Below are 15,059 nucleotides of genomic sequence, written 5' to 3'. Positions count from 1 at the left end.
CACCTGGGCAGGTGTGCCCGCGGATCCCCCATCCAGCCCAGGCCCAAGACATGCTATTCCCTCTCCAAAGCCCAATTCCCAAGGGAGCTCAGAGCAGTCTTAACTGCTGAGAAAAGCCCTTTTTCTATAAAAAGAGGGCACAGGCCTAGGGTCCTCAGAAGGAAAGCAGTTGCAGCACTGAGCCATGACTCAGGACAGACCCATGCTCAGGCAGCACAGACCAGTTTCTACCTGCTCTGACAGACCTCATATGGCCAGAAACACTCCTCCTGGGGGAGGGAGGGCATCCCTTTTCTTGGTTTCTCCTTTCACTGCTGGACCATCACCTGAAGCCTTTGGCTGAGCATTCCCCTCTCTTAGCAGGAGCCTTGTCCCCATATCCATTTAGAGACACTCTGGATGTCTCCAGACACCTAGTCGGCGGAACCTGACAGACGCAGCGGGAAGCGGGGCCGGCCTATCAGCTTAGCACTGTCACCCATCCTGGCCAGCACACACCCCTGTACTCCTGGGGAAAAGCAATAGCACTGGCCAGGCAGGCCTTTTCAGTTGGGCAGACAGACAGGTCCCCGCACCTCTGTGACCAGCCTGGCTCCTACCTATCTACCCCATACCCCAAGCCTAGCAACGATGGGGTGCATTGCCAGGCAGGCCAGACGCTGAAGGGTGGGGTCCAGGTGTGCGTATAGAACTGGTGCAGATCCCACCACTGCAGAGATCTTGAGTAAGGGAGGGCACAGGATGCTTACCTGTTTGGAGGGCTGCAACGGGACCTTCTTAGTCCCTTCATCACAAGTGGGCTCTGCATTCTGCCCTGGACTGCCCACCTCCAGGGGCTGCCTGTTCTCACTCAGCTCAGCAGATGGGCAGTTTTCTGACTCTCGGGGCTTCTTGATGAGGCGCTGATCCCATTTTTCTTTCCGCTCATGTGGCTTCAGAGCCATGTCCTTCTGCAGAGAAAGAAGGAAATACATGTCAACCTGTGGAAATACCCTATGGAGATGAAGCAGGTTCTCAGGCTGTGGAGACTCCTCACAGGAAGGAGCCTCCAACATGTAAAGCCATGTCTGAAGGGAAACAGACAGGTGATGGCTGGATTATGTAGGAAATTCCCAAGTTCCCAGGGGCCTAGTAAACAGTATTGTACAATTCTTCATGTATGGCATACTTGGGAACTCTCTGAGGTGGCACACTGGCCTGGGGTTAAGGATACCTATGAGCCTCACCAAGTGACACCCACAGGAAATGTCCCCTGGTAACATGCTATATAGAATAGGAAATACCCCAGGTGATCCCTACTTTCCACAGAAGTGCCTCCCAGTGGCCCTAATTCCCTATGTTCTTCCCAGTGACATACTTCATTCCACAGGAAGCACCACTACCCAGGAGACTGCAGAGAGCCTTGCCAAGTATCTTTCATGTTGTCAGACTTCAAAGACATTACTGTCAGCTAGCCCTGTCAGTGGTCATCTGTACCCCCATGTTCTGGGACCCCCACTTCTGTAGCAATGACCAGCACTGGTTATCAATGGTGGCACAGAAATGAGGCAAACACTCACATGCAGCTTAGACTTCCCCAAAAGCAGTGGACAGTGAAGTCTACAGAAAAACAAAACCTCCCCAAAAACAGGAAAATCTGTAAGGGAACATCCCAAGGCCTCAAAAGCAGAGCCACCCCCGCCCCAGAGACAGAAGATTTGAGTTTCTGCCCTGCCTTTCTACCTTGGACAGGTTAAGGCTGAACATAATAACCTTTTGCAATACACAAGTATTTAAGGTCCTGATCTCATTAAACCCATACTGCAGACTGTCTTGTCATCTGTCCACAAGGGCCCTGGGCTATCAAGACTGCCCTGCTGCTAAGGACTGAAATGTACCAAGAAAAAAAAAGCAAAGACTTATAGGCACTCTGATGTTATAGCTGTGACAGGGCTGTTTGCAGGGTGTTTCAGACCCAAAGTCTAAATAAACTGAGGTCAACTTTAATGGATACTAAACAATGACAATCTCTGACTAGGACACCAAAGGGTTGGGGAGGGGGAGAGAGAGCAAGCCTGGTCTTCCCCAACAGCAGAAAGCAGAAGGAAAGAGAAAGTAATCAGACAGGAAAACTGACAGTTAGTACAGATCCAGGCCCAGGCCCCTACGAGGAATTTGAATCCTCTGTATCTATTTGGTACTCTGCTTTGTATATGATAAAAGACTCCACTGGCCCCTCCCATTCTGTTAGTCCACTTTCTAGTCTCATCCTGCACACAGAATTGTTTTCTTGGTCATCTGCCCCACTTAGCCTAGGGAAGGGCTGGCTAGTGAGTGATAGTAGCCAGCCCCTACCCCAAAGGAAGACACCTTCAGATTTCCCCTCATGAATGAATCTTATGTGTACACCTGCCTGAGGGAACAAAGGTGACTCACTCAAGGGGTACTAGCAAGGCTGTCACCGAATCTCAATTCTGAAATTCTCGGTTGGTGTAAACCAACTTTCACCTTGCACATTAGGAGAGCACAGAAATTGCTCAAGCATCACCTAGGCATCTGGGGAACAATGGGTTATTCTGTCTGTCTGGGCATTTTTGGAGCTTAAGCACTCCCCAATAGACCCTGTCTCTAAAAGCCCTGCTTTTAGACCACCAGTAAAGAAAGGGCCTTCAGTAGCTTAACCTATATTTAAATAACCAAGGGGATAAGACACAGCACAGAGTTGCCTTTAGCAGTGTCCCATAGTTGCTGTTCTACAGTCTAACTCCCCCACCCCCTCCCCCCGCAGGGTAAGCACTGACGCTCAGAGAGGTTTTACTTACAGCCATATGTCAGAGCCCAGGCAGCCAGCACTGGAGCACCGTGACTGTAGCACCAGGTTCAGGTACCCCAGGTCTAAGAGAAAGCAGGGCTCTAGGCTCTGTCTTCAAATGAGCCAAAATAATTCCAGGGAAAGTAGCCACTCACAAAGGTGCTAGGACACCAAGGAAAGAAAGGCTCAAAACACTAATGGACAAGTTCTCTATTCATGACCCAGTGTAGGCCCTGCCTTAGGTATTCTGTTAGACACTCAATGGATCCACATACAACCAGTACTGAGTATCTTAAAACCAAACACGGACACCAGAGGCTCAGAGAAGCCATCCAGAAAGACAGCTTGGTCTCTGGTAACCCAGAGTCTTATACAAACAACCCCTACTCCAGCACCCCGGAGAATGCCAGCTCCTGTCTGAGGAGTCTGGCAGAAGACAAACACTGGGAGCCCAAGGAGTCATCCTGCCAGGACCTGTGCAGCAAGACAGAGTACAGAGTAGATCTGACTATCATGTGCAGCAGGGTTAGCCACCAGCAATCAAGCCACATACAAGGTGCTGTTTGTGCTAACAGTCCCACAATCATTCCAGGCTTCAAACTTGTGTTCCCCACCCCAAAAAGAACACCAAGCTAAATGCCTAGTAAAGGAAATTGCCCATTCAATTTTCTTCCTTCCTTCTTTTTTTTTTTTCTTTCTGGCTTTTCAAGACAGGGTTTTTCTCTGTGTAGCCCTGGAACTCACTAACTCACTAGGTATGCCAAGTTAGCCTCAAACCCAGAGATCCACCTGTTTCTGCCTCTCAAATGCTGGAATTAAAGAGGCGTGTACCACCACTTTGTTTCCACAGCTTGTTTCTCCCTGCCACCTCTATTCAATTTTCTAATGGTGACTTTACATGACTGTTCCCATCATGTTACTGCTATGCAATACCAATAAAATTCTAATTGTACTACATTAAACCAACCACAAGGAGACTTGTTTCTCTTCAGAGAGGCCAAGCTACTTAACTCCCATCATGATCCTTACTAAGGCTCAGCCCCATCCCCTTTAACCAAGAAAGTATATGCTCACTCTTACCCCTATTATCAACAAGCCTAAGGCATGTTCCCTTTGGCAAAGCAGGAAGGCCTGGCCCAAGCCTGTCTGAAGCCTTGTCCCGAGCTTCCTAACCCATGTGACAATTGCCCCTGGAAAATCTGAGTCTGGAGTATCAGAACCTTGTACAGGCAAATACTGCTCCAGTTCTCCAGGCTCCCTTCTCACCAACTACTTAAACATCTCAGCAGCCTTCCTTAGACTTCCCCTCATGCTGAATCTACCAGTTTACTTGTTCTCTGGGCTGCTGTCTACCCAAGTTCAAGATCTCCACTCAGGTATCCACCCAGGTAGGACTCCCATGAACCAACCAGTCCTTGCAGTCCTCTGACCCCTGGGGCAGCACCCAACCTACTGGCATCTTAACTACCTCTCCAGCTAAGGTGGAAATAGGGCGCTCCCTCCCAGATCTTTCTCTCTTCAGCTTGCTTCTCCCAACTGGCTGCTGAGTTTCAGTCATAGAGAACCTGAGTCAAATGTTCAAGAGGATCGCCACAGGTCCTCATGACTTCTTATCTGCTCCAGAAGTATAGACCACTGTGCCCCATCTCTGAAATCTCCAAGTTCATGGACATTACCTTCATACCTGCTACCCAGCTGCCAGCAACCAATGACAGCAGGCTTCGGTGGACAGGACCAGCACAGGCTGCCACAGGATACAGGGAGGCAGAGAACATACTGCTACACAACTACTGCTACAGGGCTGGGGTTCAGGAAAAGCTGGGGAGACCAGAGCACCAATGGGTCCAAGGGCCATAACCCACCCTGCAATTACTAAATAAAGTGTTTTGAGCATTCCACCCCCCAGGGTTCTGGCAAAGAACCTTCCTTCATCCCTTCAGATCTTAGTCAAGCAGCTGCGCCACACACAACACTGGCAGGACAGAGGGTCACTTGGAGACAACAGCAGGCCTTATCTATGGCTAAACGAGGTGTAGAGGGTGGGAAGCACTGACATTATTAGCAGTTCTATCCAGGGAGGAGCTGGAGCTAGACAGAGGAGCATGGAGGCCACTTGGTTGGGGTCTACATCAAACTACTATATCATGCCCACATTGCTGGCCTGAGCAACGGTTCTGAAATCAGTCTCCACAATCCTTCCTTCCAGCTCCATTCAGACAGACTATAGCCTTGTTCTCAAATCCCATTTCTTTTTTTTTTAAGGGGGTAGGGCAAGGCATGGTTTCTCTAGGACAGGTCAATGAGGAAGACCTAAGGGTAGCGGTTTTCCAGGAAGAAGTTAGCATGTAGGAGGGCCTTACGGGATCTCACTTCTGACCCCATTGTCTGCTTGTGGCCACTCTTTTTGTGAGGATGTAGGTTCTGTGTACTCTGAACACATACAATTTCCCACAGCCATAAGAGACAAGAAATCAGATCATCTAGATTTGAGTGGAGACAGTAAAAAGGGGTGGTAACCCAGATGGACAAGAAGGTCCCAGAGCAGAGAAAAGGCTGTGTGGCTAAAGGCAGGAAAAGGGGAGAAGGTCTGGGGGCTCTAGGGCAGAGCCAAGGTCTCTGAACATGACTGATGCCTGATCCAGGCTCTTCTTGGTGTGGTAGCCTTCAAGTCCCTTGCCCCAGTCACAATACACTGGATCCTCAGTGCTCTCCCATGAGATCAGTACTCCTGGGAGGGATAGTCTACCCTAAGCCATTTTCCCTGGCCTATTCTCTTTAGCCAGAAAGCAAGGCAGGCCAACAGCCCATCTGTCTAAAACAGTACTTTCTCTTCCAAATTCTGGGAAGACACCTCAGGTCTGATTTCTGCCACACTCTAGGCCCATCAAAGCTTCAGCACAGCTGCTGCTCAGTTGTCATCCAGGGTGTCTCCCAAAGCCTCTTCTATAGCAGAGTCAGCTGAAGCCAGGCTGGACATTTCTGATGCCACAAGCCTGGGACATGAAAGGATCTGGGTAAGTTTAAATGAGTGGGGAGGGGCAATAGGCAAGCATTCAAACTGAGCCTGCTCTTCCTCTCTGTACTGGAGACCACTACAAGTAGTCCCGTTCTGGATATAGGTCCAGCAGGGTCTGCCTGGAGTAGACTGAAGGAAGACACAGGGACCTAAGTATGCTCACCACAGGACTCTCATCCTGGTGTCCAGTGGGTAGCAGGGAGAACAAGCACATGTTGCCTCATTACCCTTTCTGCAGATGAGGAACTAAGACCCAGAGCAGGAAGCAGGTATTCCCAAGCAGTTTACAGATTTTTCTGCAATGTATGGCTGGCAAGGCTGAGGGCAGAGGAAGCCCAGGGCCTCTTCCTGAGAGCTAGGAGACAGCAGCTGCACTGCTGGAGAATGTGTAGATGCCCTGAGACAGACTCACTGGTATTCCTGAATCACAGGAAGCCCCTGAGGTTGAAGCCTTGACAAGCAAGCCTATTCCTACTCTGCCCGACTAATCCCTACCTCAGATAAAGGGAAAAGCTAGGGATACTGAGGATACCACCACATCACCTCATCAGGAGCCACTCCTCCCTGGGCAGTCACTGGGTTCAGTTCCCAGTTCTAAGTGTGCTGGCAACATCATGAGATGAAGAGAAGGGAAGGTCATACAGAACAGAATCTGGTCAAGGGGCAACCAAAGCTCTACAGTATGAGCAGTATCCCAAGAGCCAGGGTCTGAGGGGGCAGGTGGCCAGAGCACATCTGAAAGATCCCTGTGAGAACTCTGCCTTTTTACGGGAGAGGAACCTGGGCCTTTTGAAGATGACAAAGCTGTCAGACTGGAGAACAAACTGCAAAGAAGCGGGACATAGAAGGACACCCAGGACAGCCAGGGTGCAGAAAGCTGGACATAGAAGCTGGGAGTAGGTTAGTCAGACAGACAGAAGCCAAGGCAAGAGCTACTAGCAAAATGGAACAAAATAGAACAGGGGAAGCTGGCCACTCTCCAGGAATCTGTCTGAATCTCACTGGGGACTCTAGCTTTAATCTGTGCCTCAGTTTCTCCATAAGTATGGGAACAACACTGCAGCCTCTTTAGAGGCTACCAGAAGGGAAAGCTCAGCACACAAAATCCTCCAACCATACCTACACCCTGGAGACAGTACAGCACTGACCTTTTTCTGTCATTAAGCAACAAGGCTAGGCTTCGAGGAACAGCTATAGCACGGAAACTTTGACACTCCTCTGCTCCTTACAGAAAGAGGGACTGGTTTGTGAATACAGGATATGCAGGCACCACCTGAGGCATCCTGAGAAGTCTAAGGGACAGGGACAAGTGGCTGTTCCTCCCGATATGGCAGTTTCAAGCCTGAATCAGAGCTGAGCTGCCAAGCCAGGCAACAGCCAGGCTTCTACCAGGAATCACCAATACACAACTGCATGCACCACACATGCTCCAACTAACGGCAAGACACCTGCCCGAGCTAGAAAGCTCTGTACACAGCATGAAACCACAAAGCCAATAGCTCTCCATACCAGCTCTCTGCAGAAACCACACAGAACAGCTCATGTTGTGCTGAGGAACACTAGTACCTAGTTGGTACACTTTCCTTTTTTAACTACTCAGGTAGAACATGCCAGGCACCTGCCACTCCACTGTAATATTCTGACTAGTTTCATATCTTCTACTCTACCCTATACACGATACACAGCTTCCATCATATCCCTTCTACCCCATTCAAAGCTGGAAACATAACCACACCCAAGCACATGTCGGTATCAGAGGTTCTAACACACCTAGTAGCAGTTGGGGATCCAGCGGGTGGAAGAGCTGTAGGCTAACACTGGGCCTGGATTTAAGCCTGGATCATCTTGGCAGGAACAGGTAGGTCACAGAAGGGAACAAGGAAGTTGTCAAGTGACTATGGAATCTGAATGGAGGGGTGCTAAGATGAGTGTAGATGGAGGGGCAGCTCGCAAGGGATTTGAGTAGACTAGGCCCCTCCCACACTACCCAACCCTATAACCGGCTGCACCCTGGCATTAACAGATGGGCACTGCCGTGCATGCATCCCTCTAGGTCTCGGCTGCTGCTTATAGGTGGGCCTCCTGAAAAGGCTTCTTGACATGAAAGCCAGGCCCCACCACAAACAATGCTGATCAACCGGTCACCAGTTAACAAGGTTGGATTCTGTGACCTAAGAATTTTGTCCAGTAAAAGAAGTAGCTGCTCCTCAGAGTGCAGGAAAAAAGAAAAGCCCCCAATCCAAACAGCAGAGCTGGTAGAACAAGGAACAAGACAACTTCAGACCAGGAAGACAGCAGCAAAACTCATAGCTAATTCTGGAATGGACTCTATATAAACAGTTCTCTATGGGGCTCCAGAGACACCCAAGAGCTAAGAGCTGAAATGTTACTGGATCCTAAGAACAAAACCCAAGCACAGTCAGCAAGGCATAGGAATGTGCTTCAAGACCAGCGCAGCATGCGTGTCAGAACCAAAACTAAAGGGACCTCACCCACAAGGGAAGGAAAGACGCCAAGACTGGCCGGGCGGTGGTGGCGCACGCCTTTAATCCCAGCACTTGGGAGGCAGAGGCAGGCGGATCTCTGTGAGTTCGAGACCAACCTGGTCTACAAGAGCTAGTTCCAGGACAGGCTCCAAAGCCACAAAGAAACCCTGTCTCGAAAAACCAAAAAAAAAAAAAAAAGAAAGATGCCAAGACTACCATCAATCTGTGGCTCTGGGAATGCTATGAAATGATCAACTGGCAGCATAGTAAAATTAGCGTTATAAATAAAAGCAAGATGACCAGAGTCAAGTGCTTGAAGACCCAATGAGAACTCAAGAGCACTGTCTAGGAGCAAATGGGGACAGCTTTGGGAAAATGGCTTTCTCACAGAAGCAGAAAAAGATGGGGCGGAGGCGGAGGGGGGGGAACAAAACACAAAACAAAAAAACAAAGTTCTCTTCATTCAGGATCAACCAAGGGAGCCAGGCGGTGAATGGAAAATGCTTCCTGCCATAGCTCTCCGCTCCTCACCTAAATGTCTATGTGTTTCAGTTCCCACAGCTATGCACAAACATCAGCATGGCAGGGTATGGGCATAATCCCCTGAACACAGCCAGAGAGAAGACCTTCCCAAACTGTCCCACGATATGCCATTCCCAAAAGTCACAGTGCAGGCTGGTGGCTGTCAGCTAAGCTGACAAGTTTTTGTCTTTTTTTTTTTTAAAGACAATGTCTCTCTATGTAGCCCTTGCTGTCCTGGAACTCAAAGAGATCCACCTGCCCATGCTTCTGGAGTTCTGGGATCAAAGGCATGCACCACCATGCCCAGTGGCTGACAATTGCTTAAGCACAGCTCTGTACACAGTGTGGTTTTATGAATATATTTTGTGAATTATAAGTCACATTTATTGACCAGAGAATGCAGAAACAAAAGAGAGAAAAGCACCACAGCACACAGCATTTGGGGCGATTTTCCTTTTCACTTTTGTCCCAAGTACAGTTCATATGCACAGAGGTGAGGAACAATAATACTCCCTCTCTATGTAAACAGCATAGCTTCTACCAAGTTGTCTCCACTGTGAAGAACCTCCCTCAACTCCAAGCGTGTGACAAACGGTATCCAGCTGTGTCTCCTCTGGGAATTCCCCTCCTCCCTTTTTAGATGGCACAGCCATTCATATACCTAGCCACATCTCTATTGTGAGGAACAACTCCCACCCACTATAAATGACACTTATGTATCCAGTTTTGTGTCTTCTGTGATGAGCACTCTCCTTCCCTGTGTAGATAGCACAGCTCTTTGTGGCCACTATGAAGAACCTTCTGTGTGCAGGTGACATAGTTGTTACTTGTCTGTCTCTCCAATGTGAATAAACACCACCTCCCTTCGCATGTAGGGGTACAACTGTTCTGGGCTATTACCCTAGTCAGGGGCTCCAGAAACAGCAGACACCTGTGGAATGTAGCACTGCAGCTGAAGCACCCATCTTCTAAAGAGCCTGACTTTCCAAACACCTCAGTCAACTTGCTGCTTAAAACAAATTAATGAGCCAGACCGTGGTGGCGCACACCTTTAATCCCAGCACTCGGGAGGCAGAGGCAGGCGGATCTCTGTGAGTTCGAGACCAGCCTGGTCTACAAGAGCTAGTTCCAGGACAGGCTCCAAAGCTACAGAGAAATCCTGTCTCGGGGAAAAAAAAAATTAATGAAATCACATGACATGAAACCACAGGTGGTTTCTGCTTGGTGATGGTAGTAAAAATGTTCTCTGGCCCCAGAGTCTTAGCCCTATGGCTAGAAAATGCTTGTCTACCTGAGGCTGGATGCAGGACTCAGTCTACTTCCTAGTAATACAGGTACCAGCACAACTTGTTCAGTGACCTGGGGCACTTGTGTTGGGTGAAGGGGATACTTCTGGCCCTAAACAGTTCCTCACCTTTTCACTGCTGGGTGTGGGATCACAAGAAGGGCAAGATCTACTTTCCCTAAGTGTCCAAATCCCAGGCTTCTATGGATCCCTGTCCTTCACTCCCCAACCTGTTAAGAGAAGACTGAGCTGGGCGGTGGTGGTGCACGCCTTTAATCCCAGCACTCGGGAGGCAGAGGCAGGCAGATCTCTGTGAGTTCGAGACCAGTCTGGTCTACAAGAGCTAGTTCCAGGACAGGCTCCAAAACCAGAGAAACCCTGTCTCGAAAAAAAAAAAAAAAGGAAAAGAAAAAAAAAGAGAGAAGACTGAATACCTTCAGTTCCAACATGAGACTCTTAGTCTAAATCTGTGGATCACTAAGTGCTACCCCACACCCTGTTGCCAACAGCCACCACCATGGCATCCGGGGAAGCAGCACAGACAGAAAGGAGTCAAGGGCTCCAATCCCTACAGTAACAAAGGAAGATTAGCAGAGAGATATGAGGCAGCCCTGGCACAGGGAGCCTACACAGGCATCCTCAAATGAGGTAACAGGACCTTCTTCCATCCTCTCCCAAGTCATTCCATCCACTGAACTGCCTTTGGGACTATGCAGGCTTTTCTGATACTCAACAGTGTCATGACATAGGGATCCTAAGGAAGTTACTGTTGAGATAAGCTCTACCTCTGGACTGGAGTCCTGATAATCCTGAGAATGTAGCTAGTCATCTCCCCCCCAGTTTGAGGCTGTAGAGCAGGGGGACCACACACACTTCCAGACTGTGCCGACCCCAGCCTGGTTGTCATTGAAGGGCTAAATGAATTTGTGTCTGCAAAGACAACTAGTAGAGTGAACTAGTCATCAAGAGGTGATGGGATTATAAATTACCTGATCTCAAGGAGAAAACAGTTTACTGGTAAATGAGACCCAGCAAAACTCTTCTAGAGGCGATCTAGACCTTGTGATCTGCCCAGAAACCAAGTACTTCCCAAAGCCACACTCAGGTCATAAGAGAGACTACCATGGGGGTAACAAGTTTGTGTTGAGGTGTAAAGTGAGGCAGGATAATCTCTCAGTGACCTGGGAGTAAACTGGTGAGCCTGTACAAGTCAACCCTCTATATGTGGCCTAGAAGAGGTGGGGAAGGCCAGAGACTACAACCGCAGCTAACAAAGGCAAAACACTTGGGTCCAAACGGGCTGTTCTCATGCATGTCCTGTGTGACCTTAAGGAGCGACTATGGACTTCCTGAAAGACCATTCTTCTCTTCACTCCCTCCCTCACTGCACAGGACATTCACAAGACACTCCCCACTGTTGAGTCTTGGTTGCTCCATTCTGGGTACTGGGCACTGACAAGTTTGGAGGGGAAGAATCCCAGGCACACCAATCAGTCTCTAAAGTATGGGAAAAGGTGAGACCAAAAGGGACAATGAAAGACATGGGTTAAAAAATATCCCTACAAAACTAGAGACCTGAAAAAAGAAATTCCTACCTCAGATGAGATTTTTTTTTTTTTTTTGGTTTTTCGAGACAGGGTTTCTCTGGAGCTTTGGAGCCTGTCCTGGAACTAGCTCTGGTAGTCCAGGCTGGCCTCAAACTCACAAAGATCCGCCTGTCTCTGCCTCCCAAGTGCTGGGATTAAAGGCGTGCGCCACCACCACCCCGCTTCAGATGAGATCTTAAATAGACAGCAGGGCTAAGCTGTAACAGCACCGAACAGTACACAGGCAGACAGAGCACTAAAACCAAGACTGCAAAACCTAAGACCCAAAAGAGGCCCATGTGCTAGAGAAGAAATGGGGGGAAAGGCCAAATGGATGTGCAGGCTCTTTCTGGGCCTGGCAGCAGACACAGGTGTGGCAAAGTGGAAGATGAGATTACCTATCTGAAGCATGTGGTACTATGGCTGCAATGTAGGGGTTTTAGTGCAGTGTTTGGCTGTGTCATTATCATCACTAAAGCAGAAACCCCAACATCAGGCGCAAAATCCTGTACATCAGTACCAGACACAATACAACTACACCCCATAAAATCACCTAGCTTGGGATCCCTGACTTGGGCCCAGAACTCATCTCATGTTCCCCAGAAGACCACTGAGCTCAGCACAAGGTATGATTGTGCTTCAATCATTTACAGGCGTCTGAGACAAACCCTTCCCAGGGCGACTCATAGTAGCCATCACTGTGGGACCCTCAGCTCTCTACAGACCCAGCAGACCCCAAAATTAGGGTATGAGCTTGGTGGGAACTCCCTTTAGAGACCTGCAATGACAAACACCCCTTTCCCAAAGCTTTGCCGGAGACTGGGGAAATCCCCAATTGTCAGTCAGGGCAGAAGTGACAAGAGCTACAGAGTGATCCCTGGAACCACAGCCCAGCAGACTGAGAAGTGGTTCCAGGAGTGCTCACCTAGATGGAGATCTCTGCATTCCTAGGGGCGAATAGGGCCTTTGAAGGTTCTGCTGGTGCCCTGAAGGCCTGACCAGCATTTCCAACTACTTGCGTTCCAGAGACAAAGTGGCTACCCACTCACCCACCCACTCACTCACTGGCTGGCCATTTCTCTTGAAGTGTCTCGCTTCCTTCTCTACTAACATGAGTTCAGGTAGAAAGGATACTGTGCTCAGCAAATATTGTACATGATAACTCACAGCCAGATAGGTAGCATTTTTAGTAGACTTATTACTTCTACCCAAGCAATAATCAGTCATCACCAAGAAGGGTTTGCCAATTTACTCCCTGTCCCCTCCAAACAACCCTTAAGAGAACACCGAACAGAAAGAATCCCAAGTGTCCACCTTATCGTCGCTGCCTCCCGAGGCCCCAAACTGCCCAACTCCCCAGTTAGTCCAGGACACAGCGGTAACTTGGCAACAAGTAACAACTGCTGCAAAATCGGCTTGGGCGGCGTGATTTAAGTCCTCCCACACACCCCTCACTCCGGGTCCTCTCATTGGCAGGCGGCGTTCGGGTAGGTTTCCTTGGTCCCCGGTCCGACCTTCGCGCCCACCTACCTCCAGGGCCTCCAGGGTGCTGAAGCTGGCTATAGCAAAGCCGTCGATAACCTCCTCCTCCTGCGAGCTGGACTCGCGGCGACGGCGCCGCGGGGGGCGCGCTGCGCGCAGGGGAGTAGGGCGCTGAGACGGCGCGCCGCGGACTCCCGCGTTCTCCTTGCCAGGACTGGGCTCCGGCTCGTCGCCCGACGACGGGCTCTGCGCGCGGGCGTCGCGGGTGGCTTCCCGACGCCGGCCGCGGTCTCTCTGCGCGCGCGAACGCCGGCTCGGCCGGACCTTGGCCTCCATGGCGGCGCCGCGGCTATGACCTTGGCGCCCCGCGCCGCCTGCTACGCCGCGCCGCCGGGCTGGGAAGGCGCCGCGCGGGCTCGGGGCCGGGGCGGGCTCGGGGCCGGGGCGGGCATGCCGGGCACGGACGCTCAGCGCCGGGCGCCGCGCGGGCTGCTACTCCGGGTCTGGGCCCTGCGCATCGGAAGGCGGCCGGCGCTCAGCAGCCCTACACCGGGCCCTCAGGGACGCAACCCATGGCGACCGGCGGGCAGCGGCGGCGGGCGGCCGAAGACGGCGGGTGGCGGAGCGCCTGATCACCGAGATCGAGAGGCAGAAACAGTAGTGGCAGCGGCCGGAGCGGATAACAACTGACGCACTTCCGCCAGGCCGGAGTGCCGGAGGAAGCGGGCGCAGCTGGGGAGGCTGACCCGCCGACTCCGCCCCACCCAGGCCCCGCCCTGGCTCCGCCCTTCCGGACTCGGCGGCTCCGCGCTAAGCTGCCCAGCGCCCTTTCACATTAAGCCCCGCCCCTGAGAAGAATTTTCCCTTTGCTCCGCCCCTGCAATAGGCCACACCCATTTGTGCACTTCTCTTCAGAGTCCCGCCCCTCCCAGTAAGGCCACGCCCCTTTCCTCCTGGCTCCACCTCTCTAGTCTGAGCTCTCTCCGTCCCGTAGGCCCCGCCCTTGCCTTCCAGTCCAGCTCACCTGTGGCAGGGCGGTGAGCCAGGTCCTGCTCAGATCCCGCCCCTTCACGTCCCGCCTTGTTGACCACGCCCACTCGGCGACCTGCGCACGCTTGCTAGAATTGGCCACCTGCGGCGAAGTTTGTGGCGGTCAGCACCGCCTTTTCCGCCCTCTACGTGGGAGGTGATGGGTTTCTGTACCCTCAACAGGTTTCAGCAAACTGAGTGGAAGCACGTGAGCTTGTGGGCCCGACTGTTTGGGGGCCCACAGTGCTGGAATGTGTATGCCATCCTCCACCTGCAAGCCCTCAAATCCAGAGGTCCCACCCTGCTCTCCAAGCTAAATTAGGTGGTTCTCGGCTGAAAACCAAAGCCCTCTGGCCTCAAGCATGCTTCCCTTGGGGATCTGCCTCTCCCCATTAGTCAAGGACCAGGGGACTGCAGCTCTTGGGAGACATGAAGAATGGGCGCTAGGAAGTTCGAAGTTAGACAAAATGGTGGTTTTCCTCCTTCAGCAGAAAACAACTTCCCCAAGTAGAGTGTCCTCGTGCAAATGGAGCAGGCCACTGATTCATATAGCAATTACCCCAAAACCTTGTTCTAAGGTACCTTGATAACTCAGAAGTGGGAACTGTTGACACGAAGAAACAGGTGGTGTCACGGCTTGGCTTAGACATTGAGTGAGAAGTGACATAGCCATGTCTTCACCTGAGCATTGGAGGCCCTGACAGGAAGAAGACACAGGGAGAAAGCCCTGTCATCTGGCTCCTGAGAAGGCCACAGGCTCTCAGCAACGCTGTCCCCTGGGGCCTCTGAGAAGACAGCCTACCACCCGCAGGAGAGCTTCTTTCCCTTCCTACCTGGGACCACACCTGCCAGCCTACCCCAG

The 15,059-nt window shown here is 51.1% G+C and overlaps 1 protein-coding gene across 12 annotated transcripts in view; it reads right to left on the bottom strand.

Annotated features, from left to right (window-relative positions):
* The window catches only part of Fbrsl1 (fibrosin like 1), a 78,614-nt gene extending 64,671 nt beyond the window's left edge, over nt 1-13,943 (bottom strand). For 5 of the 12 annotated variants that reach the window (XM_075981062.1, XM_075981084.1, XM_075981093.1 and 2 more), the window contains exons 1-2: nt 13,217-13,941; nt 750-950 (exon numbers count right to left, since the gene is read on the bottom strand). In XM_075981062.1, coding sequence (XP_075837177.1) covers nt 750-950; nt 13,217-13,504 — 489 coding nt within the window. In that variant the 5' untranslated portion in view covers nt 13,505-13,941. Of the gene's footprint in view, nt 1-749; nt 951-13,216 lie in introns of all 12 variants that reach the window. The other 7 variants (XM_075981131.1, XM_075981121.1, XM_075981155.1 and 4 more) reach the window with 3 other exon arrangements.
* Between the last annotated feature and the right edge of the window lie 1,116 nt (nt 13,944-15,059).

Source organism: Microtus pennsylvanicus, chromosome 1 (genome assembly GCF_037038515.1).
Source record: "Microtus pennsylvanicus isolate mMicPen1 chromosome 1, mMicPen1.hap1, whole genome shotgun sequence".
Lineage (NCBI taxonomy): Eukaryota > Metazoa > Chordata > Mammalia > Rodentia > Cricetidae > Microtus > Microtus pennsylvanicus.
The sequence above is the reverse complement of the archived record's forward strand: the minus strand, read 5'-3'. Positions and strand labels throughout refer to the sequence as shown.